We start from the raw sequence: 27,467 nt of genomic DNA, 5'->3' as shown, positions 1-27,467 counted from the left end.
AAAAAAATGCAGTTTTGTCACCATTGTTGAGCTCATGGGGGATAAATGACAGTTGGAGCCGTGAGCCGAAGTCGGCGGGTTGGCAGTGTTTGCATCATTTTGTAGCTCTTCAGCTAAACAACGTGATATTTGGCCGTTTGTCTCGCAGATGGAATTTTGTAGTGATGGATTCGATAAACACAGGCGGCCAAAAGGGTTTTGACAGAACAGGATCAAGTTAGAAACCAGCTGCTGGTTCTCTGCAGTCTTACTGTACAGTCAGCAGAAGGTCTCACACACTTTGTTCTGTTGATTAAGACACAAGACAGCAGCGTAAAAGGGATAATACATTCAAAATTATACAAAAAATACAGTCTAAAGCTCTAAAATTACTAAATTAAACCCACAATTTCAGAAAAAACTAAAAATGTTTGGAGACATCAGTGCAAAATTTAGAAAATCACAAGTTACGATTTATCCTATCAATGTGCTTTAACATTCTTGGATACATTTTTAAAGCAAAAAGGTTCTTGGAACTTATTTATTTTTTCGGGAATAAACAAAAAAAATGTCTAACACCTCATTTAAAGAGGCTACATTATGCATTTTGTGGTTTTTAAAGTGTGTTGTTAGTTGGGCTGGGCAACGATTAAAATGTTTAATCTAATTAATCACATGATTTCCCTGATTAATCGCGATTAATCGCATTTGTACGCAAAATCCAAAAATGAATTCAAAAGTAGTGTATAGCTTTCAGCATTTAGTTTTATTTTAAATGTGCTGCCATATGAATGAAAGTGCCATAACATTTGTTGTGCAAACACACTTTTAACATCAGCATCTTTCTGTAGTTTTTATGTAGAAGCCTCGCTCCACTGTCTGTTTTACAAAATAAAAGCCTGTGAGCAACAGACTTTTAGAAAATAAAATCAACAATAAAACCTGCGTTAATGGGCGATAAAATATTTACCGGCGTTAAATTTTTAACGAGTTAACGCGATAATAACGAGTTAACTCGCCCAGCCTTAGTTGTTAGGGTTTTATACTTGCAAAGGTTATGCAGGTTCCAACAAAATTCCCTCAAATGACACTTCTCTGGGACTGAACTTCCAGGCTTTTCTTCCTGTTCACCATGAAATATATTCGTATGATGCCTGCTAATAGGCTTTTTTTTGGTCCTGAAGGCAGCACGTGTTGCTGTAAAATCTCAGTGAGCTTTTCTGCATTAATGCTGCCGTCACAGAAGTGGAAATGAGCTTCACCAGGAACACTGACGCAGCCCCGTACCATCACAGAGCCTGGCTGCAGGGACTGCTCGCTGACAGCAGGCTGGAAGCTCCTTCTGCTCCATTTCCTCCAACAAAGATCTGGAACACTGATCGCTCTGACCACAGCACACGTTTCCACCGTGTGACGCTCCATCCCAGACGCCTCCGAGCCCAGAGAAGTGGACCAGGCTAACATCAGGCTCATTTTCTGCACAGTAAAGGCTGTGAGTGGAACTCTGGATCGTAGTGCTTAACAAAGGTTCCCCACAGTAATCCCGTCTGAGGGATCAGAGATCAGCTTAAAGCTCGCTCCCTCGTCCTTTACACACGGAAAATCCTCCAGATTGCTTGAATGCTTTAATGATATTCTGCTCTGTAGAGGGAGAAATATGCAAATCCCTTCCAATCTTTCTCTGAGGAACATTTTCTCTCACATTTGTGGATCAATTCGTTGCTCATATGTTTCCCAAAACAGTCTTTGAAATCCAACTTTTTTGGACTGTGTTGCAAATCAAATCAAATCAAAGTTATTTGTATAGCACATTTCATGTACAAACAATTCAAAGTGCTTTACATAAAATAAAAGCATTGCAGCAGGGAGTGGAAGAAGCATTAAAATTACGTAAAAGAATATAAAGAGAAACAAATAAATAAAATAATTTAAATGAATTTAAAAACAAGCAACAGTCCAGATAAGTTAAAAGATACAGTGCAGCCTTAAATGCAAACATGGATGCATATTAACAAACTGAATTAGGTTGATTGAGACAAAACATGAAATATCTTGGGATTAGTTTTTGTATTTTTTACTGTCTGTAAAGTAAGTGTAAGGTGTTCCTCTTTAAGACGGTGGTCCAATGTATGGGGGGGGGGCTGTTTACAATAAAAAGAGAAAATTTAACTCATAAAAATAAGTAGAATAAAATAACACAGAGATCATTTGAATGGTTTGCATTGAGCCTTTAGAATGAATTATTCAGATAACTTCCAAGAGAAAGTAAGAGTGTTATTTTGTAAAAAAATGATGAGACCAAACACAGATAAAGAAAGTCTGCAGACAGACCGACAGTGACCGACATTAAAGTGCTTACATACAGAGAATAATAAATGAGGCTGTTTCCTCTGATTCTCACAGTCATTTACTGCATTGATTGTTTGTTGGCTGTATGGACAGCTCTGAGGCCGGCTATTGGCTCGGGTCATCACCTTATAAACACACTCAACGCCTCCTCAATACAGTCACACTGCATCACCACGGATGGATGGAGGGATGGATTAATAATGAACACACACACACAGAGAGAGGCTGAGGCAGATCGACTAGTTTTAACAGCTTATGATCACTATTAGCTGTGAAGTCTTCAGCTTTCTGATGATTTATTTACTCCCTTCAATTGTGTCACCATTGTGTTGTTTCAGCAGCTGAGGTCTACATGTTGAAGTCGGATCAAATCAAACCATGACTCCAAACTGTCTGCATTGCTGAAAGTTCTGTTTTTGTACTTTGAATTTTGGTTTATTGCGCCTAAAAGGGAGCACTACATGACTCTTTCTCCAGTAAAATGGAAGCGAACTGCTGCTTTAGTGGATCCTATAAATAAAAAAATGGCCTAAATTAGCACAATAAAGCAACTTATGTTACGTTGGATAAATTCCAAAATTTAATCTAGTAATAAGTACGAAGAAAGACTGAAACCAGATGTGAATTTTGGGTCAGACACCAGTTTGTCCTGAAGATGGCACCGAAGGAGAGGTCACTGGGTCAGTAACTTTCATTTATTTGGAGACAGTGATGAGCAAATGTAAGAATAAAAGTGGAACTTTTGGCCTCATTCTCTCATCTTTACTCTGAGCAACAAGAACAGCTGAAAAGGAAATGCATCTTCTTTGTCTCTCCTCCAAATTACACATTTTTTGGCCTAAGTTTCGCGCTCAGGCGTCTTGTTTGATGTGCTCTCCTACACTGTAGAAGAACTTGTTTTAAAAGCTGGCAGATGGAGTTTCGAGGCTTTTAAGCAGGTGTAAATCAGGTTTGTGTAACATTTTGCACCCATGGGCCTGTGATCATCACATCTCCGGCCTGCCTGCAGAGAGGAAAGTAATGATTAGTTATATAAACTTGTTTAAAACACTTCGAATCAGCTGGAGTTGTTTCTTTTTATCCTGGCTCCAGCTTGTAATCATGATAGGTGCAAAGAATCCTAGGAAAAACGGAAACTTAGCTAACAATTTCATGCTATTAATCTCTAGAAATAAACATACATTTGAATTAGCTTTGCCATAAATACACTTAACGCTTTACAGTTGAATCAACTGTTTCTCCCTCCAACTGATTTTGATCACTTTATCCAAACCCTGAGTGTATTGGGTTGTACATTTTCAGCTCAATGGCATGTTTAACTCTCTTCTGTCTCAATAAACAAAACTTTTCAAAGTGAGACTTTATGTTGACAGTCAAGTTACCTTTTCCATCCATCCATTTATTTTCCACGTATCCGAGGCGGGATCATGGAGGCAACAGGTCCGGGAAAGAAACCCAATAACTTATGAATTTAAATGCAGGTGCCGTGTGAATGAGAGTTTTGTGGAGTTACATCTCATAAGATTCGGGGGATCTCTTCAGGGCCCTTTAACGTCACAATTTAAAGATTTCTCCTTTGTTCTGTTAGCTCTGTAAGGAATTTTAATCCCCACTTCAGCCTTTGGAACTGCCTTTATGTTGAGATCAGACATAAAAGTTACCATGGCTATAACATGTGGATATAAATTACATATGACAACAGCATTAGAAATACAAACTCAAAAATCTTTCCCCAAAGTTTGAAAACAAAATAGTCCTTGTGTTGTGTGTTTATAAACCACTGGCTGGATGTCACCACCACTTGTGGCCAGCATAAAGAGATATAAATGAAAAACATACTGTTAATCAAGTGCATGTGTATAATTAAGTGAATAAAGAGAATATGTGGATTAGGGAGTTATGCAGCAACTCATAGAACATAGAGCAAGGCATTAACAAATACATCCAGCAGACCTGTGACCATTCTAGTAGTAGTAATATACAGTATATACATATTTTAATTTTGTTTGCTTATTATTTTTTATAGAGATGGGGCGCAAAATCAGCGACGTTAGGAGGGTCTACTTAACCCTGTGAATACAATCTATAACTGCAATGGGGGGGGTTCAGTTGGGCGGAGTGATACAGAGTGATTTTAATTTTAATGTTATACTTCTTCTCAGTTTGGTAAGTATTTAAAATACCCAGAGTGAATATAATGGCTTGTGAAATATATTTGGCCGGCATGTCGACGCTTTTTATTAGTTTATTTACTCAGTTTGGACCAGAAGATGGCGGTGTTTTGGACTGAACCCGTTGGGATATAGCTAACAGCTGGTTGCCTTCTTTTTACCGAGCTTTTTAAGTATCAAAGTGATCATGTTTGGTAAAAGTAATTACAGTTATTCTTAAAGGAGGAGTCTGTGTACACGTTGGCTTTTTTTAATGCTTAATTTAGTTACTAACTTATTGACGACTCTTTTTTTCTCCTCCAATTCATGGTTACTCATAGCCCAAAGCTAGTTAAATTCAGAATGTGGAACATCATTTTTTGGCTTCTTCATTTAACTTAGAGTAAATTGGTTTTAACTTTTTTGTGATAATTACATCCAGTAAATCTTTCACCAGTCTAGTATAAAGCTTTTTTTCTTTAAATATTGTGGGCTTATTTGTGGATCTTTATAGAGATACTAGTGAGCATAAGCAGCGGTTTTCGGAAGGTCTACTTTACTTGAACACTTACAATCTTTAACTTCGTAGTGGGGATTCAGTTAGGCGGAGTGATACGGAGTGATTCGCCGTTTACAGCCGTTAAGATTCGCTCGAACAATTTCACATGTACTTTTCCTCAGTTTGGTAAGTATTTAAAATATTCACAGTAAATATAATGGCTTGTAAAATATATATTGACGCTTTTTATTAGTTTATTTACTCAGTTTGGTCCAGAAGATGTATTCCTGATGTTTTCCCCGGTGTTTTCCTGATTAAATGGGTCCGTTGGACTGAAACCGTTGACAGTTGGATATAGCTAATAGCTGGTTGCCTCCTTTTTACCGAGCTTCAAAGAGATCATGTTTGGTAAAAGTAATTACAGTTATTCTTAAAGGAGGAGTCTGTGTAGACGTTAGCCTTTTTTAATGCTTATTTGGTGACTGTAACTTGTAAATTGATGACTCTTTTTTTTCTCCTCTAATTAATGGTTACTTAGCCCAAAGCTAGTTAAATTCAGAATGTGGTGCATCGTTTTTTGGCTTCCTCATTTAACCTAACTAACTTACATTACATTGGTTTTAACTTTTCTGCTGCATACAATACATCCAGTAAACCTTTCACCAGTCCAATAAAAATCTATTTTTCTATTATTTACGGATCTTATACAATACAATTTTTAACTTCATTGTGGTAATTCAGTTAGCGGAGTGATACCGAGTGATTCGCCGTTAAGATTTACTCGAATAATTTAAATTGTACTTTTCCTCAGTTTGATTGGTATTTAAAATACTCAAGAGTAAATATAATGTCTGGTGAAATTGTTTTTGGTCGACGCTTTTTGTTTTTAGTTTACTCGGTTAAATCCGTCGGGTGTATTGGCTCCGTTGCACTGGAACCGTTGGACATAGCTAATATTGTTATAATTGGTTTTGTTTTAAGACATCATGTATTCATATTCTGTAGTTTTCCACTGAACATGTTATAACATGTTATGTCATAAGATGGTAGCCTTCTTTTGTTTCACCAAACTTTTTAACTTTCAAAGAGATAGTGTATAGTAAGAATACAAATTACAAGGACAGAGTATAAATTTGCAATTCACTGCAACGTTGATGAACAGACTGTTTAGCTGTCACTGGTCTTTAAATTGTGTTTTTTTTTTGTTGCTATTTTTACAAGTTCCCAAATTTGGAAAAATGGACCAGTTTTGCTTACAATATAAGTTATGTCATGCCAATGTTTTTCCTAAAAACAAATCTCATGGGTTTGACTTTGAATCAGTTAGATTGTCAGTTCTTTCCCACCTTGGGCCTGAACCGGACCAACTTACCCAGTAATCTGTGGTAAACTGAATAAAAATGTGATGATAAATGTATGGCTTTTGAACTGTTTGCTGAAAGAAACAAGGAATAGAAAACTACCATACTTATAGAAGTAATATTTACTTGATATTAAAAAGGTGCACTGCTTTCATGTCTGACTCGGTATATATGCGTGTGTTTCAGATCTATGATGCCGAGGGAACGTTGCAGCACTTTATTGATGGAAATGATCCCGGTAAATCCAGTTGGATGAGGTATATCCGCTGTGCCAGACACTGTGGAGAGCAGAACATGATGGTTGTACAGTACAGGTAAGAAACTTCTCTTTGGTCGGTTTATAGTTGGTGGATGTAGTCTAGAACTGCCTTTGTTTATTATACAGTGGCTCCCCCTTGACCTCTTTTTCCTATTTCGTTGCCTTACTTCATGAAATTAAAATGGTTGGATGGGTTCTGCTGGCGTTCAGCAAACTTTGAGTCATGCCACAGCTTCTCAGTTGGATCGAGTTCTTGACTTGGTCATGGTCGCAGTTTCAAACCTCTGCAAGACTTTTCTTAAACTTTTCACCAGTATTTAGCACCATTCTTCATTTTCTCTGACCTCTTTCTTAGTTACTGAATATGGAAAAACATTCCCACAGCATGATGCTGCCACCACCATGCTCCGCTGTGTACCAAATACCATGTAGTATTTCACCCAATTAGTTTTCTGATCAGAATCCACATCAGATTGACTCGAAAAGTACAACACAGACTATTTACCTGATGTCCACGTGAGCAAACATTGCTCTTTGCATGTGTCGTAGTGTCATGGTGGATACTGCAGAGACTCTGCTGCCTTTGGGGCATCATTCGTCCTCTGTTCAAAGTGATCACTTTTCATCCACCATTGATAAAGTGAACTTTAATTTGCATGGAACACACTTTACTTATTGAACAGATCAAATTTCTTGAAAATATAAGATATTTTGTTCAAAGGAATTTGAATTTCATGACATCAGATTTGTTTTGACACATTAAAATGGTCATAAACTGGAAATGTGTGTGTGTTCTGGTAATCATCACTATGTGGGGACAGTGATCTGTATACACAGTCACAGTATGGGGACCAAAAGTCAGGTCCCCATGAGGAAAACCCTTACTGCAAAAGCTGTTCTAAGGCCCAATCCCAATTCACCCCTTGGCCCTACCCCTTACCCCTTCCCCTCCGTTTTGCGCGTTCACGTGTAGAGGTAGTGTTGTCCCAATACTCTTCCAAAGCCCTTCCCCTTAGCCCTACCCCTCCGTTGTAGCCCTTGAAACGGAGGGGTTCGGCCAGGCAGACTCCGTTTGAAGGGGTATGATATATTTCCCAGAGTACAACGCGACTACCGGGAGATCGCGAGTCTTTTTAAAAATGGCAGAAGCGAGAGCACCACACAAATGTAAGTTCTTCTATTTTTTTTTGCCATAATTTAACTGTTTTAATCGTTTTAAGTTGTGATAACTGGTGTATTGTGTGAGTTTAATATGTTGGCAATGTGTAGTTATTTTCTGTTATAAACGCACATGGGAAAAGTCGCTATTTTACATGGAGTAATCGTTCAATGCATGTGAAGGTGCTGCGAAAGAGTTTTCATTTTTTAAATTGTAACACGAGTATTTACAAGCAATGTAGTTGGTTAACCATAGAGAAGTTCCTTTTGAGTGACATGAGCGTCATTTCGCTACCTATTATCACAAGTATTCATATACGTGACTGATTCACAGGGACTCAAGCACAAAGAGCCTGATCAGGTTTAGCGCCGAAAACGAAGTTCTGTTTCTAAAGTCATCCCCATCCCCAAAAAGAAGTAGGAAGTCCAATCCCATAATGGATTACCTGATACAGGAGAGCCTGAAGGAGCAGAAGCGCCACGAGCAGAAAACGGAGCGCTTTTTAGCTCTGTTTGAGCGCATGATAGACAAACTTTACGGTGAGTTGATGCGCCATGCACCTATTGTACACACAGCCACCACTACCGCATTCTGAAACACCTTTTTTTTAATTTTTTACAATGGATGAAAGTGCATGCTATAATGTCATATCGTGTCTTGTTCCCCCAGAACATCACTGAGCCCATGCAGCACCTCCGATGCGCCCTCCGCTGTTCCTGCTCCAGTCATCTCGTTCTCGATGATTGCACTGTTGCCCGTTTATGTTCATATTGTTTATATTCATACTGTTTATTGTCCATATTTTCACCACACACTTTAAGCTGTTATTTCTGAAAATGAGCTGCCTTACCAGTCTGTAATGTGAGCCTAATAAAAGAAATTAAGGACAAAAGGTTTGTGAGCATGATTATCACATCAACATAATATTAACGACTGGAACGGATATTGGTATGAAGAGATTTATTATACAAGGGATAACAAAAAAATGGGGGTACATGTTGTGGTCCAATGGGCAATAATTTGTAGGACGACCCGTCTGCTGGAAAGAAAAACATGGAAAGATCAGGCTTTCATCCTCCCAAACCAACACATTGATAGCACACACAAGGCAGTGCATTTATTTAAGTCATCAAATCTGAACCTGGTACAAAGAAAACCGCTTCAAAAACGCATGAGCTGCATGTTTATTCCAAACGGAACGAGGCGAGTAACAAAGGCTAAACATTAGCTTATGCTTTCAGCTAGGTTAGCCAGGTTAGGATACTACTCCAGTCAATGAATCAGCAAATCCAACGAGACAAGCAAATTGTTTCTATATTACACAATATCACAAATGTACAGTTAGAAGCACTTTCAAACACAAACACACACACAATCATTTTCACACGCCGGCTCTGGAAGCTACCAGCTGCTCACTCACACGCGTTATTTGTATTAATTTATAATTCTACATACCGTAACAAGATCCAGCAATGCTCCCAGATGTCGAAGACGCCTTCGCCTGATGGCACTCCGTCGATTCGACGCAGATATTTCTAAAAATATCCGAATAGCCCAGGACAGCGCCAACACCACAGCAGCAGGCATGTTTGTTTATTTCTGGCTAAAGCTGTCGCTTTTGGTTACGTAACAACTGACAGCGCGGACTTATTACGTTCGTGAGTGTGAAGTGCTGTCCCAATTCGAAGGGGTGACATTCTTAGCCCTTCGCCTACCCCTCCGTTTGAAGGGGCGAGGGGTAGGGGCGAGGGGTAGGCGAAGGGGTAGAAAATAGAATTGGGATTGGGCCTAAGGGTGTCTGTGTGGTTTTTATCATTGGCCCAAATCATATGCTTTTCAGTGGGTGTGTATGTGTGTGGTGCGCACATGAACTCCTCCGATGGTTTCTGGCTAGTACTGCACCCATCGCTCTTCACACACACTTATCTCAAATATGGTTGGGTACTAGGGGTGGGCGAAAAAATCGATTCATGTACATATCACGATTTTTTTTTTTTTATGGGATGATTTTAAAAATCAATTTTTCTCCCCTGAATCGATTATGTTACGTCATATCCGTGTCCAAAAAAACTTAATCAATTCATTACATTAAGTTACGTTAAAACTAGCCCACATTTGTGCTGTGTGGACATTTCAATTCATTTTGTAACTGTAAACTGTAAAAAATGCTGTACATGTTAAGTACCTGTTTTTGTCTCAGTTGAAATAAATGTCAGCTGCTGGACTGACTGACACAGACTGATGTGCGTTGTTTATGGGAATGACATTCATTCTAGAAGTGTACGATTCAACTTTTTTGTTTTTAAGGAGGAAGAAAATTGCAATTACTGATTATATCGAATCGCAATACTGGTAGAATCGCAATTATCAAGAATCGTGACACAATCGAATCGTGACCAAAGCATATCGTCCCACCCCTAGTGGGTACCACCCACTTCCTGGCCCTTGTGACTGATGATTTTACAGACAACGATGTCAGAAGATTATTAACGTACTTTACTTATTGAACATGGTTCAAAGTTTTTGAAAATATACAATATTTTGTTCAAAGGAATTTCACAACATCATTTGTTTTGACCAATTAAAGGTCATACACTGGAAAAATATGTGTGTGTGCATGAGTGTGTATGTATGTAAATATAACGATACAGTCATGACAAGAAAAGAAAAGAAAAAAACATTTTATTGGTTTGAATAGAATAGTATTTTATAATCTCAGAAATGGAAATTATTATTATCATTATTAGTTTTAAAGAGTACACATATTTTAGTGGATTATTTTATACACACAATTATATTCATATTTCAGTTTTACACTTGATGTTAGCAGTTAATATTCTCCACAGATGTTGTGTCTGTTACAAGTAAATCATTTTAATATTTAACTTGGAGCAAAAAAGCTGAAACAGAACTTCTAGAAAACAGAGGTGTGTATCTCTTCTGTGTTCAGTACACATCAGGATACATTCAATTCAATTCATTTTTATTTATATTGCGCCAAATACAACAAATGTCATCTCAAGGCACTTGGATAATAAAGTCCAATTCAAGCCAATTGGAATTCAATTCATTGTAATCATAATTATTTATAAAATAATCCAATTCATTCATATAGAGCCAATTAAAAAAAAATTCCGAGCTAAGGAGACCAACAGATTGCACCGATACATAAAGTGAGAAATAATGATTTAATGTTTCTTTAACATATTAAGTCATCTTCTGTTGTCATGGTAACTGATAACAATTAGAGGTTTAATAAAATACCAGGAAATTACTTTTTTGGTTGCCTTTTTGTCTATTTTTTTGTATTTTGCAGTTTTTTAGAACATTGGACGACTGGATAACAGCGTGCAGTTATGTGTTATTTCTGCAGACCGAGTAGAAAATAAGTGTTGTGTAATTTTAATGTAAAAGTGATCAGAACTGTACACCTGAGAATTTTCTGCTCCTGTGAACCTCAGGTAAAAGGAAATGTCTCATAAAATGGTGCAATCCTTCTCTGGAGCTTTCTGTGCGTATTCTTCTATCCACTCAGCGACTTCGTCTTCGTGTTTAATCTGGAGCTGATTTGTTTTTTCACTCAGATCTTCTGTGTTCTCTTTAGAAAGATTCTTTTTGAGCTCATTCATCTCTTCTTCTTGTACTTTCTTCAGTCTGTCAAACTCTCTCTGGTAAGCCCTGTTCTGGAGGAGGTTTTTAAGCTGGAGCTCGTTCTTCTTCTTTTGCTTTTGCCTCATGTCCTCCATTTCCTTGTCATGTTTTGCCGTAAGCGCAGCAAAGTCTACAGAATATTTCTGTCTGAACTCGTTGAATTCTTCAGCTTGCTTTCTGGCCTCTTCTTCATTTTTCTTCTTCATTTCCTCCACTTTTTTCTCATAGTTTTTCTGTGCTTCTCTCCATTCTTTCTCTTCTTGTTCTCTTCTGATCAGATCTTCATCTTTTCTCTTACTTTCATATTCTCCTCTTTCCTGCTCATATTCTTCTCTGAGCTTTTGAAGCTGAGCTTGCTCCTCCTCTTTTCTCTTTTGTTCTTCTTCACGTCTTTGAGCCCATTTTTTACATTCTTTCTCCCAAGCCTCTTGTTCCTTTTTCATCTCCTCTCTGTGCACCATCAGATTTCTGTCAGTAGCTGCATTTTTGTCACTTTCAGCTTGTATTTTCTTCTCCAGAGCTTCAAATTTTTGTTCCCATTGGTGCCGCAATTGTTCTTCGTATGTTTTTCGATCCTCGTTTTCTTTTTCTCTCTTTTCCTCCTCTTTCTTCTTTTTCTCCTCCTCTTGTTTAATATACTCCTCCTTTTGTTTGAGTGCTTTGTCTCTTTCTGCTCTCTCTTGCTCAATTTTCTTCTTCTTTTGCTTTTGCCTCATGTCCTCCATTTCCTTGTCATGTTTTGCCTTAAGCGCAGCAAAGTCTACAGAATATTTCTGTCTGAACTCGTTGAATTCTTCAGCTTGCTTTCTGGCCTCTTCTTCATTTTTCTTCTTCATTTCCTCCACTTTTTTCTCATAGTTTTTCTGTGCTTCTCTCCATTTTTTCTCTTCTTGTTCTCTTCTGATCAGATCTTCATCTTTTCTCTTGCTTTCATATTCTCCTCTTTCCTGCTCATATTCTTCTCTGAGCTTTTGAAGCTGAGCTTGCTCCTCCTCTTTTCTCTTTTGTTCTTCTTCACGTCTTTGAGCCCACCATTCTTTACATTCTTTCTCCCAAGCCTCTTGTTCCTTTTTCATCTCCTCTCTGTGCACCATCAGATTTCTGTCAGTAGCTGCATTTTTGTCACTTTCAGCTTGTATTTTCTTCTCCAGAGCTTCAAATTTTTGTTCCCATTGGTGCCGCAATTGTTCTTCGTATGTTTTTCGATCCTCGTTTTCTTTTTCTCTCTTTTCTCCTTTAGCCGTAGCTAACGCTAACAGCTTAGCTAATGAAGATGGCGTACACCAACTTCTAAGGAGTTACTGCTGTTCCTTTCTGAAAGATGAACATTATTGTTCCCACATTACTTTGTTAACTGAAGCTTCCTAGTTTAACGGTTACGTTCTGTAACTCAGACAACCTGCAGCTGTGTTTCTGATAAAGATGTAGGTCTCCAAGTACAATTGTTTAATGAGGTTAATATATACAAAATGTTTAAAGTCAGAAATTAACAGTACACATGCATTACTATGAGTTACGCTGTGTACATCTCCGGCTTGGTCCATTACTGTTGAAGCGAAAGCGTTGTTTGCTGGTATCTGCTGCTAATTTACAGCTACACTGCTAAACTATTTCCCTCTGGGATCAACAAATAACTTTATATTTAGTTAGTAGCTGTTGACCTCACTACAAGGGTGGAGTTGAGAACTTGCTAAGTCTCCACCCTTAAAACAACTTTTAACAAAGAGGTGTTAAAACAGGGTTAAGACAGAGAGCCACTTTGCTTAAAACAGCAGTCTCAAGCGTCTCAATATGACCTCAGAAAATTGTGCCAAACAATAAAAAAGGGCATAAAAAGGCATAATATGTCACCTTTAATGCATGTGTCCATTCATCCAATCAAAGTAGATTTATTTCACAAATGGAGAAACTATTTTTTTGTTCTTATTCTTAGTACACTTAGTTTTATATTTATAATTTCTGTGAGCTGATTCTTTCCATCAAACTGGAAACTCCTGAAGTCAGACTCACCGTGTGGTCGAGCTCGGGATGTTGCCATAATGTCAGAGTGGTGGGCTCTTATCACAGAGCAGCGAGAGAAATAGTCGTCTGTTGGATTGTTGGAAACACACAGCAAATATATCATTAGATGACCATTTATATCGGAAAATGATCATATCTCTTCATTTACTGCAAATAAATCAGTGAAAATGCAAAATCTGCTTATTTCACTGAAGTTAACCATTAAGTTACATCAAAGTGTACAAAGAGAGTGAGTTCTGTCATGTTTAGTAAGAAGAATTATTCAGATTTATGAATCTTTGGGAGGCATGCTGAGAGGAAACAACATTTTATCAAAGCTTTTGTTGAAAGTCTTTCAGGTCAATATTAAAAAATGATTAGAAAACAAATTATAAAAATAAATATAAATACACAGATTAGTTGATTCTGTTTGATAACTGAATGCATGTTCAACTCATTTCAGGGGACTTTTATGGTCTTTTTTCAGTACGTTTTTTTTCCTGGTGCTTAATTTATTATCAGTTCTTTACTTTCATTTCTTAGGAATTATTGTGCTTTGACAGGATGGGTCAGACAGCAGAGCTGATTCAATCTTTCATCAACCCTGGAAACTGGTTGGTCTGCATCCTCTGATTCAGTTCGATAACATTCCACAGATTAACCTCATTTGACCATAAAACAGAAATGTAAAGAGCTCCTCTTATTATCGATGTTAAAAGGTCAAAATAAGTTTAAGAACGTAATCCTATCAAACTCATCATACTTTTTTACGTTGGCTCCAGCAGAGGAATATAAAGAATTTGATCAATTTATGTTCTTTAAACTATCAGATTGAAATATTTCAGGTTTTCCACATCTGTCGATGTTCTTATGTTGTTGTTTAAAGCTTGTTCTCTGTCAGCTATTTGTTTTTAGTGTAGATCTAAAGTTGTCAGATATGGTACAAAAAAAACTCCATCCATCCATCCATCCATTATCTTCCGCTGCTCCGGGGATCAGGTCGCGGGGGCAGCAGCTTGAGCAAAGAGACCCAGACGTCCCTGTCCCCGGCCACTTCCTCCAGCTCTTCTGGGGGGACCCCGAGGCGTTCCCAGGCCAGCCGAGAAACATAGTCTCTCCAACGTGTCCTGGGTCTTCCCCGGGGCCTCCTCCCAGTGGGACGGGCCCGGAACACCTCACCGGGGAGGCGTCCAGGAGGCATCCTAACCAGATGCCCGAGCCACCTCATCTGACTCCTCTCGATGCGGAGGAGCAGCGGTTCTACTCCGAGCCCCTCCCGGATGACCGAGCTTCTCACCCTATCTCTAAGGGAGAGCCCAGACACCCTGCGGAGGAAACTCATTTCGGCCGCTTGTATTGGCGATCTCGTTCTTTCGGTCACTACCCACAGCTCGTGACCATAGGTGAGGGTAGGAACATAGATTGACCGGTAAATCGAGAGCTTCGCCTTCTGGCTCAGCTCCTTCTTCACCACGACGGGCCGGTGCAGAGCCCGCATCACTGCAGACGCCGCACCGATCCGTCTGTCAATCTCCTGCTCCATTCGTCCCTCACTCGTGAACAAGACCCCGAGATACTTGAACTCCTCCACTTGGGGAAGGATCTCATTCCCGACCTGGAGAGGGCATTCCACCGTTTTCCGGCCGAAAAAAAACTTTGATGGTGTAATTATAAGTGTAAATTCAAACAATAATATAATTACAGAAGTGCACATGAAATGCTGTTAAGGATTTCCTTTAAAATGTACAACAGTCAGCACAATTTTATTTTTTTAGTCACTAAACTAATAAGTTTTCTAAATGACTGAATATAAATTTAAATAAGGCTGAAAAGGACATTGATATCTTCTTCTTATTATTATTATTCATAGATGAAAATCAATAGTTTATTTTTCCTGCAGAACATCTTAAAAGTGACTAATCAATCAAATTGTTTTTTCCAGTGTTGAACTATAAAGACAGAGTTGTGTTTTTTACTTACTCTGATGATTAAAAGCTGTTCTTGTGTATCTGATCAACATCTGACGGTAAAAAACTAACCAATGAAAGTGTTTAAAGATTTAGTTTTCTTTTAAAGTAGTTTCTGTAGATCCAAAATATTGACAGCATTAAATTTCTGTTGCATTTACTCACCAGGTGGTCCTTTGTCTTAAAGTATTCCTCGGTGCTCCTAACAGTAACAGCTTCAGCCGCAGACTGAATCAGCTCGCCTGAAACTTACCTATCAGACTCTGCCCTCATCCGGATATGACGACAATGAAACCCCTATGGTTGATTGTAGTCATGCATTTAAATTCTCTGCATTCTCATGCAGACAATATTTATATAACCTGACAGGAAAGATGAGGTACTTGGTCAGTGCAGTGTTAGGGTGGGGATGTGTTTACTGGCTACTGACGCTGCAAGTAACTTAACTTTGAGTTTTCTATTCCTTCTATGTTCATTTTTATAACAAAAGCCTTGCTGAAATGTAAAATGATGAAAGTCATTTTGTATAAGACGTGAACAGTTTAATGTCAGTTGTTGGTCCTAAAAAGCCTGTCAGGTTGACAGTTTAGACCACTGTTTGCATCCTGGGTTCAGTTAACCACAGCCAACTTCTTCATCTGCAACCTTTTAGTTTATCTTGGTAGCAGACGGCCTAAATATTATAATCAGGGGTGAGAATGTTGTAATTTGATTCATATATTTTTTAGTGTAAGAATTGACTATGCATTCAAAGTTCATTTCAGCCATATGAATTGTAACAATAGGCATAACTAGGTCATCATGATTATTACATTACGTTAAAGTAATTTAGAAGACAATTTGAACACACCAGGAGTCTCAGTAAGTTCCCCAAAGACCCTTCGACATGTACACTCAGAAAGCTGGGATCAAACCAGCAATCTTTGCATTGAAATAGGGCAGCTATACCTCGTGAGCTACAGCCACACTCAGTCTTTTATGACTCATCAAAATGTTGATGGTTTATCCAGAGAATCAAAAAGCAGTTTATTTTTCAATTTTATTTTATATCAGCCTTATTAAATGGAGTTGGCTGACTAGAGTTGGATTAGAGAACATTAGAGTATATCTGAAGCTGTTGTAGTCACCTCAGAGAAGTGTTTGTGTTAGTAGTTCAACTTTTACCTGTTTTTTTTACATTCAGGTATGAGGAAATTTTGAACCAGTTGCCTTAGTAACAATGGATATCATTCTAATCTCAGTGTCAGCCTTTGTCAAAGTTCAAAGTATGGAAACAGAAACAATAGTGAAAAAAGTTCACCACATTCCATTGTGATAGACAGATTACAAAATGAAACAGCTGACAAACATGTAGAAAGTGGAAGTGTAGCAGAGAGGAAAGTGTGGTAGAAATCTGGTCAGGTCAGACGATGTTTGAATGTATAAAAGGACATCATTTACGGTTCCTCATTTGAATCTGTGCTGCTATAAAACTCAAATCCAGAATACGGTTAGTGCATTGAGATGTAACTTTGCATTTACCAGCTAATAATTTATCTCTGGCCACCCTGCTGTCTCAGCGCTGCCAATAAACGTTGGTGTTGAAATTAAATCGAATCTATTCTGTTCAACAGTTTGCAGTTGATTGTGGAAAAAGTGCAAACGCAACCAGAAGATACAATATTTGAAAAACACATATTAAAAGTATATTTTAGATATGAATATTAAAGCCTTTTTTAAATTGATGTGACATAAATAACTGTTTGCCTTTGATGTAATACCTAAACTTAAAATGTTTTACCCATTAGAATACAGAAGCATCAATGAAATCTGTTTTGTGTTCCAGTGATTGTTAAGAAACTGGTTGAATATCGAGTTTAAATTCAAGTATTTGAACATTTAAAACTAAAGCTGTCAGAATAGTTGAAAGACTAGTGACTGGGCATGTTGTTTAGTTTCACTGCCACCAGCAAATCATCTGACTTTGTACACTCGGTCTGCTCAGAAGATTTATTTATTCTTATTATAGTTTTACTGGATCAGTCACGATTCATTCAGAGCTTGTTTTTGAAGTCTTCTTTTTCACCTTTTCAGTGTCATGTGTGAAAGATTATAGTTGATCTCCCGCTGATACTTACCCGAGTTGGTACACACACTGATGTGGTGCTGAGCCTCTTCTGTTGCACAAATTACTAAAGAGAAACAGCGGTGGGTTAAGAGGACGTCCATTTTGTACCGACTAGGTGCAACCGAGTGTATGAAAATTATTTAAATTAAAAAAGAGAAGTAAAACAAACAAACAAAAAGAATAAAATAAAATAAAATAAATAAATAAAGAGATGTATAACTTCAATTTGGTGAACAGTAAACTCATAGATATTCCTTATAAATATATTGAATACTGGGAACATCAGCTGGATACTCCAATACCATGGAAATATGTTTTTAAAACACTATACAAAGCAACACTAGATAATAAAATAAGATATTTCCAATACAAAATGTTCAATAAATTTTTGGAAACTAAAAAAAATGTTGTATGTGTGGGAAATAGAACCATCCCCGAACTGTCGATTCTATCAAGAAGAGGAGGAGACAGTGGAACATCTTTTTTGGTACTGTGCAAACTCTGGGGTGTTTTGGTTTGATGTTGAAAATTGGTTGTCTGTACACGGCATCCAACTATATACAGGTCTGTTTACGGTGCTATTTGGTAACCTGGCAGAGGCAGAAGGCATACAAAATATAATCCTTTTACTTGGGAAAATGTTTATTTTTGGTTCAAAATGTAAGAATAGATTAAATATCAAAAGGTTTATGAATTATGTTAAACTATATTGTAAAATTGAATGTGGGATGACATATGGAGGTAATAATGAAATGTATGGAAAACGATGGATTAAACTTATAGAAGGGGAACATTGGGAAAACTGAGACAAAGAAAAAATAATAAACTAGCCTAAAAGGTAACTCAAAAAAGATAGATTTGCTATAAAATGTTTTTTTTTGTTATAGTGATCATTTATTCTTTTACTTTAATGTTTTTTATTTTTATTTATTGTTTTGTATTATTATTATCATTATCATGAGTCATCAGCCTATGTAAATTGTGTTTTGATCTATGTTATAGACTTAATTAAAAAGGAAAAAAAAAAAGGATAAAGAAGAAAAAGGTCCTCCATTAGGGGGGGGTGGTGGATGGGTTAGAAGAAAAAAAAAAAAAAAAAGAGAAGTAACTTGAAGTCATGGAGATCCCAGTATAACTCCAGTACAGGGTGGCTGGTCTTCTCTGTGATACTTAAAAATCCCAAGTAACCAAAAATCAGTCTGTTATTCAGGCAGTTAGATTTTCCAAAACTTTTCTTTAGTTATGCTGGACTTTATAGTAATGATAAAAGGAGCATTGTGTTTTATAACTAGGTATGGTATCTCAGTAAAGGTCTAACTTCTTTAATATGCCTAAAACAAGAAATGTTTTATAAAATGGCCGACAGCAGCAGCAACGACATAAAAAACTCAAGTTTTTAATGATGCTTTATTTGCATGTAGCAGAAATGAGAAACAGTTTTCAGATGAATGGAGAATTTACACTAAAATGTCAAAATTGGTTAAACTGTTTTTAAATGCATTTAATTTAATTTAATAATAATATACACTTAATCAAATATCCCAAGTGTTAATAAGACATTAGAATTAATATCTATGATTAATAGCAATACAAAATAGGGTTGTGAAAGTAAAAAAATCACAACTAACAGATACTAAAAATGAGTATTTTAGGTAGATACTACTCCTGTGCAGTAGTACTGATAACATTGGTGCTAATTGTTGGTCCACAGTACTGAAAAACTTCATGAACTCTGCAGAAGTAGATGCATTAAAGAACTACAACAGGTATGTGTGCAGTATTTCAACTAATCAAAAGAAGAGACTGAAGTAAAATCCCGTTGATGTCCCTGCTGATGAAAAGCATCCCCACAGCATGATGCTGCCACCGCCGTGCTTCACTGTGGTGATGCTGTTCTTGGGGTGATGAGAGGTGTAGTCTCATCTGACCAGATGTTTGGGGAATCTCCCACATGACTTTTGGTGTCTTTCTCTGGCACCTCTTCGTTAAAGCTCAGATCTGTGGAGTGTGCAGCCTACAGTGGTCCTATGGACAGATGCAGCACTCCTCTGAGGAGCTTCCCAGCTCCTTCAGGGTTACCTTTGGTCTCTTTGTTGCCTCTCAGTCTCAGTTTTGGTTCTCTCTCTGGACAGGTTTGTAGGCTTGCTATAGTCTTTCCATTTTGTGGTGTTGGATTGAATGGAGCTCTGTGGGATTTTCTGATTTCTTATATAACCCAACCCTGATTTGAACTTCTCCACAACTTTGTCTCTGACCTGTTTAGAGAGCTCCTTGGTCTTCATGCCTTGTGGTGCCTCTTTATTCCAGGTGAGGCCTTTCAGAACAGGTGTACATATACTGAGATCACATGACACTTAGATTTCACACAGGTGAACCTTATTTTACACAAAGCACAGAATAAAACTTTCAGTTAAATTTCTATTTATAACAAAAACGTATCGTATCGAGTTAAAACCAGAAACTTCATTTGCAAATGAGAAAGATTCATAAAATGCAACAAGATTTGGCCTCTGAGGCTGTCATCACATGCACCTGTATCCATTCGGTTATCTCGTCCTCGTGTTTGCTCTGTAGTTCTTCCATTCGATTCATAAACTTCAGCTCCTGCATTTCTTTCTCTTGCCTTTTTCTCAGCTCATCAAAGTCTTTCTCGTACGTCTTGTTCATGCACAACCGTTTGACCATGAAGTCGTTGGTTTGTTTGTGCTTTTGCCTCATGCCCTCCACTTCCTGTTGATGCTTATCCACCAGAACTGTGATGTCCGTGTTGTATCTGTTTCTAAATTCATTGATCTGTTCAGCTTGCTTTCGGGCCTCGTCTTCATTTCTCTTCTGCATGGTCTCCACTCGCTTCACAAAGCTTTCTTCTAAGTGTTTCCATTCCTTTTCCTCCTCTGCTCTCCTGTTTCGGTCTTCCACTCTCCTTCTGTGTTCATACTCGTTTCTGTCCCGGTCGTACTCTTCTCTGAGTTTTCTCAGTCGTGCATGCTCCTCCTCTTGCCTCTGCTGATCTTCCCGGCGTTGCTGTTCCCACCATTCTCTTCGTTCTTTCTCCCAAGCCTCTCGTTCTTTTCGTATTTCCTCTCTGCTCTGCACCAACTTGCTCTCCATCAATTTATTTTCTGATGGAGATATAAGTTTCTTCACTCTTTCTTCCCACTGCTTTCGCTCGGTTTCCTCTTTAGCTTTCCTCTCCCTCTGCTCTTGTGCTCTTTTTCTCTCAGTTGTTTTCTTCCTCTCCTCCTCTCTGTTGAGACGTTCCTCCTTTTCTTTAAGGAATTTCTCTGTTTTTGCTCTTTCTTCTTCAATTTTTTGCATTTTTATTTGAAGTTTTTCTTCATGATCTCTTTCAACTTCCCTCTTCAGTTTCTGTAACTCTTCGTCTTTCTTCTTCATTATCCTCTTCACCTCCTTTTGAATGGCTGCCTCCGCGTCTTCAAACATCCCCGAAGTGTAGTAGCCTCCACCATTATTTCTCACCATTTTCTCAACCTTTTCTAGCAGCTCTTTGACTTGAGACTGGTTTTCGTTATCAATGTTATTGAAGACTTGGTATCTCCCTTTACATTTGTCAATCATATTTTTGACATAGCCTTCACTGTCTTCCTCAATGTACTTTTCAAAGGTCTGCTCTCTGAGAGCGTCTCCTCTGGTGAAAACAATGAAGAGGAAATCCTCCGACTTTTTTCCAAAGAACTTTTTCATCAGCTCCACAGTTTCTTTCTCTTCCGGCGTAAAGCGACCGATCTGAACCACGAGTAGGAAGACGTGAGGTCCAGGAGCCAACATGCTGACGCACTTCATCAGCTCCTGTTGAACTTCCTCGTTGGACAGAGTGGTGTCAAACAAGCCGGGCGTGTCCACCACCGTGACGGGCCGCCCGTCAATGCATCCGGCCTCCTTCTTGCACAGCTTGGTCACAGACTTTAAGCTGGCTTTTGAAATGAAGTATTCTCGCCCCAGAATAGTGTTTGCTGTGGCACTTTTCCCGCTGCCGGTCTTCCCGATCAGCACCATCCTGAGACTCTCCTGGCTGGTGTTTTGGTAAGCTGGCATCTTCAGTTCAGGTTTATGTCTTAAGATGTTACTATTCGGAGGCTTTGCTATCATTTCCTTTGTGAAGCCTTTGGATGCCCCGGCCCTCATCTCCTCCACAGCCTCCAGTAACTGATGGACCTGCTGGCCGTCATTAATGTTGAACACAACATATCGACCATTAAACCTCTGACAGAGCTTTTGGATCTCACTGTCTTTTTGTACAAAGTGCACAACATGATGATGTGTTTCTGGATCCGACTCCACGCTAAAAAGAATCATGATGAGGTCACTCACTCGAGAGCCAAACAAACTTTTGATGATTTCTAGCTCTTCCTTGTCTTCATTAGTGGGAGGATCCAAAGGTAGGACCAGGATGAAGGCGTGGACGCCCTCTGGATCGCAGGCGGAGACGCACCTGAAGGATTCCTTCATCGCCACCTCTTGAGGTTTCCCATACAAAGCAGGCAGCTCCACCACAGAAACCCTCCGCCCGCACACCTCTCCTTTATACTTCACACATTCTGATGAGCCAGCTGGCAGGTTAGATGTGGTTTGTCCCAGAATGGCATTAACCGCTGACGTTTTGCCAACTTTGAATCTCCCACACAACACCAGGTTCAGAGGAGGTTTAGATTCTGCACGTTTAGATGCTTCCATGGGTTCCTCCCTTTCTGTGTAGCTCAGATGTCGCCCCCTGTTGTCGATCACTATTCTATCCATCTTTTCCATCAGGGCTTCAACATCATCAGCAAGGTTTTGTTTTGTGTCCAAGTGAAGTCGCTGCTCCTTTAGCCTGCAGTCCTGGATGATGTGATCCACCGCCGGATTATTTCTCTCATCGTCCTGTGTTACAGCAACTATCGAGTACTTAAACGCATCATCACCAAACAGACTCAGGGTAAAGTTTAGTCTTTTTCTGTTGTCCTCATTGAAGTCGGAGGGCTTCACTGACAGCAGCAGAACATTTGGTCCGGGGGGGCACTGCATCACACACCTCTTCATTTCATGTCTCAGTTTTTCCGCAGACAGACGGAAGACGTCCGGTGTTCTTACTACTTTAACGGGTATTTTCTTCCACACTCCTTCGGCCGCAGGTAGACCTTTCTTTTTTGGAAAAGAATAATCCTTTTTGCCAGTTATGAGGTTACTTAGAGATGTGTTGTCATTTTGATTGTTTCCAAACAGCACTATTCTGAGCTCAGATGCTGCGGGGGAAATCAAACAGGGTTAGCATTCAACATTGCTATCATTCCAGTTACATTATTACCACATTTGTCTTTGCTTTGCCCTTAGCTGGCTATTAGATACATCCTGGATTTAACTTAGTTTTCACTAGTGTTCAGTCCAACTTATTCACCTATTTTATTTTAATTCATTTAAGTGAACTGAGGTCGTTGGTCAAAAAGATCTACAAACTATACATTTGCTGAACACTGCAGGTACAGGGCTTTATACTATTAAAAAGTATTTGTGTAATTTAGGCGTGTTAAGTCCTGTCTAAGAGTTTTGTTGTGTGTTGTGTTTCAACATCTGAAAAACATTTAAAGTTTACTCACCATATGCTGCAGTCGCTCTCACTGCCATATTTACAATTTATCAGAAGCTTCAGCTGCTGGCGTCTGTTAAAGGAAACACAACTAAATAAAAACAAACCAAAGATGTGATACATGAAAACACTTCTATTCTTACTAGGGCTGTGACTCGATTAAAATTTTTAATCGTGTTAACTACAAGCTTTGAAATTAATTAATCGAAATTAATCGCATTTTAATCGCATATACTTTATCCTTTAGAAAATGAACATTTTCAACAATATTTCAACAAACGCAGAACATATCGCTATTTGAAATCTGAATGTAGCATGCATAAAAACACAGTATATAGAATCTTGGATGTTAAGCTGCAGTTTCCCTTGGCTTCCACTAGGAGGCGCTTCTGATTTTGAATGACAATACATAAGCTTAATCAGCAAAATATTGTTTATTTTTATTTTTTTTTCAAAACCAAGAACAGGCCAGTGCATATTTTGCCATAAAGTTCAGCATACTTAGGAAAGTAAATTTCAGAAATTCAGGTAGCTTTATAGGTATAGGTAGACCTGTAAACTAGAACACTTTTTTTTTGTTAAACACAATACTTTCAAGTGCATTCAGAAGAATGTAAACCCTGACTATTAGAATCTAGATTAGATTATCATCTCTCTGTTGCTTCAGAGACTATTACAGATTTTTGTGTGGGTTAGCTGCGGGTCTTTTTACTCGGCGTTGGGCCCCTGTTAGCTTCTGCGCTAGCTGCTACATGTTTAGCGTTGAGGTGATATTTGAGGCTTGATACGCTGCGGTGATACGCAAATTCCTTGTTGCATAATCTGCACACAACCACGCTCTTGTCGACGCTTCCATCCGTCTGTATTTTAAAACTAAATTTCCCCTGCACGGGGCCAACTAAAGCATTCTCATTAGCTTCTTCCTCCATGTTTGTCTTTCAGACGTCCTTCTTCTTCTGTTTCTGTCCGGCTGTATTCATTCAGGGATTAGTGCTGCCCAATGACGTGTTGGTGCTGCCCCCACAGGTGAAATCCCAAACGACTTCTGAGTTTCCAGCAGGCTGTGTACACCGTCAGGCGTAATGCCACTCTCCAATGCTCTAATGCAGAACTACTTATCTATATTATAGTGTGCGATTAAAATGCGTTATTTTTTTTAACGCGCTAATATGTGTGTAGTTAATTAATCGAAATTAACGCGCTAAAGTCCCAGCCCTAATTTTTACCATTAACAGTGCGTCCTGCTCTGGATTGTTTAGTTTCCTCTTAACTTTACCATCTTCAGAAACTTACCGTGTACTTTGTTCTGTGTAGTTTTTGTTATTTGTGGTATTTTGATTACAGGCTTATTGATTTATTAATGATTAATAAACTGATTTAGTTTAGAAGATACATTAATAATGCTGTGCTCATGATAATATTAAGTCAACACCAAGAAAAACATGAATAAATGAAAACGTATTTTGAATGATAATCATAATAAGTAACTTAGCAGGAAGAAGCATAAGTCCCACCCTTTCTCCACCTTTTACAGTCATCACTTTTACTTCCTGTTTATGTGTCATCATAAATTCTTCTTTAGTTTCCTACTTAAACCTGCTTTTGTAACCTGAGAGATATACATATTTACAGATAAATCTAAATATTTTAAGTATAATGTACATATTTACAGATAAATCTATATTTACAGATAAATCTAAATATTTTAAGAATAATGTACATATTTACAGATAAATCTACATATTTACAGATGAATCTAAATATTTACAGGTAAATATATATATTTACAGATGAATCTAAATATTTACAGATAAATCTAAATATTTACAGATGAATTTAAATATTTACAGATGAATTTAAATATTTACAGATAAATTTAAATATTTACAGATAAATCTACACATTTTAAGAATAATATAGATATTAACAGATAAATATACACACGTAAACAGTGGGTGAAAACATCTGCTCAGAGCTTTTCCTCTTTCTTATGCCTCTTTTTAAACATTGCTTCAGCCACCACACATTTACAAAGACTCCATTTGATCATTTTCAGCCAACATAGTCTAATGCACGGAAACGCTGCATGAAGACAAAAATCTGTCGTAGGCAGGTCCTACTCTCACACTCTGTAGTCACTGCAGCATCTCATCGTAACACACGCACAGATTTGGTTGATATGAACTTGAAGACAAACGTCCAGTATACTGCTCACTGCTTTGCACAGCAGACTGTGCATACCTGGGGGGTATATAAGTTTTACATAGAGTGCGAACCAGGCGGTTCTATGAAAGCTCAGCTGTGTTGTAGAGCTAAAGGTAACCAGGTGCAGGTGAGGTTGGAGACAAGTTGTCTCCTGTTGCAGCAGATGAGATGCGACAGAGGTGTTGGTGAAGGAGAGGCCTCCTATTAGCCAGCTTATCAAAGTCTGATGATTAAATGCTTTTGATAAAAACCATTTATGAAAACAGCTGTTTCCGAGGTGCAGCTTAATACCTCTGCAGGTGTGTTTGTCTCAAACTGGGAAATTCTGGGTAGAAAAGTAAATTATTGAACCAGAAACAAGCAAATTATATGTAAAAGCTCACAAAAAAATAATTTAAAATAGCGTGCAAAGTCATATAACGGAGCAGGAATCATGAATAATGAGACTTATTCCAAGAAACACTTGTTTTTGATCAAAATGCCCTGGAAGTGATATAGAGGTGATCCACCAAAAGAACGACGAACACGGGTCAAAGAAATAAAAACCAAGACACTGGATTTGGTTCAGAGAAACAACTAAATCCAATTTTAGGATTACAATTAGTCACAATTAGTGTCCTCACGAATATATAAAACAAATCCTGTGAGAAACACGTCAAGGGGGATTTCCTGTAATGACGAGTCCTCCCAGAAATGTGGGAAATCCAGTCGGTGTTTACCGTCTCCTTCACAAATAAGTGGCTGACACAGCAGATAGGCAGCTGATGCAGGTAAGAACAATAAAACCGAACAAATGACTCTTCTGCTGTCGGACAACAGGTCGTTTAGGCGAAGGCCGTAAGGCCCCGCAGGGAGGGGAGGTGCTTGTCCCGTTTAGTCTCCGGCTCAGTGCGCGCACACACAAACATGCATTCTGGGAACGGGCAGTTTTTATGATCACATAAAATTCAGTTATAAACTGAGCTTAAATGTAGAAACCAGTCACAATAAATGGGTGAAAGTAAATAAAATGAATAAGGCTGCACTTATTGTGATGCAAGTTTAAAAAAAGTGCCAACAGGTAAAGCTCGTTCACAGCAGGACACACTGAGCTTTCTACTCATTTTACTAATGTAGCGTGGAGCTGATCTGTTGTTGTTTAGTCTTAAAATGATTAAAAGGACATCAATGAGTTTAACGAACAGTTAAATCAGAAGAAATAATACAAGATTATTCTGCTGCTGTCGGCTGAATTAAACTTCTCAGTTAAGGAAGTATTTGTAGTGAAATTAAAAAATGATTAAAAACATTGTGATTTATGTTTCTTATAAACTGATGTTTAACAGTTATTATTTATTAATGATTAGTGAATGGGTTAGTTATAGCAGAATAAAGCCCTAGAAAAAGACTAGTGAATAAATGAAATAATTAGTATGATTAATCGAGTTACAGCTGCACACTACATATACGCAGATATTCTATGTTATTATTACTGATTTGTTGCCAGTTTAATGTACTTACCAGATTCGCAGAGTTTCACTGTTTCCAGATCAAGTTGCAGCTTGGAACTGCCATCCGGGCATCCAAGATCTCTGTCTTCATTTCCGAGCAGTCGATGTAAATGGGTGTGACCCATTCACTGACGAGAACAGAGTCCTGGCTTATCCAAAATAGGCTGAATGTTTTTATTATGCAAGCGTTATGCAACAGGGACATTTCTGATGGTTAATGTTATGCCAAGAAGCCGTTCATTTACTGTAAGCAGTCAGAGATAAGGTGGGATCATTTTAGAATATGTACTGAAAGATGAACCATCTGATGAAAACAGAATAATCCTGATTAAGACATGACTCTGCTGGAACCCTTAAACCAAGACTGGTTTATACGTGAACACTTCTGGAACATATGTGGAGTAACATCCACATGAATGGGACCCAAGGTTTCCCACCTTAGTTAAACTTTGGGGCCTTGATTTGGACGTCCAACAGAAATCAGACTCACCCTTCAAAGATTAAAGCTCTCTTGGCAGGAATCGGCGTTTAGTTGGTTTGTCCTTGAGGCTCAGAAAAACTGATAAAACCAGCTCAACCAGAATGCACCAGGAGCAGAACGTTTCCTTTAAGAGGAATTTACAGGGCAACAACTACATTTATATAACCGTGTAAAAGAAAACAAGCTCCAAGACTTTCAGGTGTTCGCTCTTCAGTTATGAGTTGT

The 27,467-nt window shown here is 38.3% G+C and overlaps 3 protein-coding genes and 1 long non-coding RNA gene across 4 annotated transcripts in view; 1 reads left to right on the top strand and 3 right to left on the bottom strand.

Moving 5' to 3' along the window:
- Positions 1–27,467, top strand: part of prdm6 (PR domain containing 6) — a 131,345-nt gene that overhangs the window by 51,261 nt on the left and 52,617 nt on the right. Inside the window, exon 5 of the mRNA XM_075467198.1 lies at positions 6,525–6,652. Coding sequence (XP_075323313.1) covers positions 6,525–6,652 — 128 coding nt within the window. The remainder of the gene's footprint in view (positions 1–6,524; positions 6,653–27,467) is intronic.
- On the bottom strand, positions 1,865–15,939 carry LOC142381905 (uncharacterized). Its single transcript, XR_012769909.1, has 3 exons — positions 15,541–15,939; positions 13,418–13,495; positions 1,865–3,331 (listed from the first exon to the last, which is right to left on the bottom strand). It is a non-coding gene; the product is annotated as an uncharacterized LOC142381905 (long non-coding RNA).
- LOC142381904 (uncharacterized) lies at positions 10,417–12,634 on the bottom strand. The gene has a single exon (XM_075467199.1). It carries the CDS (start codon positions 12,499–12,501, stop codon positions 11,233–11,235), a length of 1,269 nt encoding a protein of 422 aa, XP_075323314.1. The 5' UTR covers positions 12,502–12,634; the 3' UTR covers positions 10,417–11,232.
- Positions 18,916–26,895, bottom strand: LOC142381902 (GTPase IMAP family member 8-like). The gene is made up of 3 exons (XM_075467197.1): positions 26,772–26,895; positions 23,077–23,139; positions 18,916–22,725 (listed from the first exon to the last, which is right to left on the bottom strand). Exons 2-3 carry the CDS (start codon positions 23,102–23,104, stop codon positions 19,967–19,969), a joined length of 2,787 nt encoding a protein of 928 aa, XP_075323312.1. The 5' UTR covers positions 23,105–23,139; positions 26,772–26,895; the 3' UTR covers positions 18,916–19,966.

This window comes from Odontesthes bonariensis, chromosome 6 (genome assembly GCF_027942865.1).
Source record: "Odontesthes bonariensis isolate fOdoBon6 chromosome 6, fOdoBon6.hap1, whole genome shotgun sequence".
NCBI lineage: Eukaryota > Metazoa > Chordata > Actinopteri > Atheriniformes > Atherinopsidae > Odontesthes > Odontesthes bonariensis.
Note: the sequence above shows the minus strand (reverse complement) of the source record. Positions and strands in the feature narration are given on the sequence as shown.

Coding starts and splice junctions, on each gene's coding strand:
- LOC142381904 (XM_075467199.1), bottom strand. CDS start 12,501: ATGGTGCACAGAGAGGAGATGAAAAAGGAACAAGAGGCTTGGGAGAAA.
- LOC142381902 (XM_075467197.1), bottom strand. CDS start 23,104: ATGGCAGTGAGAGCGACTGCAGCATATG. Junction 22,726..23,076: donor GAGAGCGACTGCAGCATATG/GTGAGTAAACTT, acceptor TTTCCCCCGCAG/CATCTGAGCTCAGAATAGTG.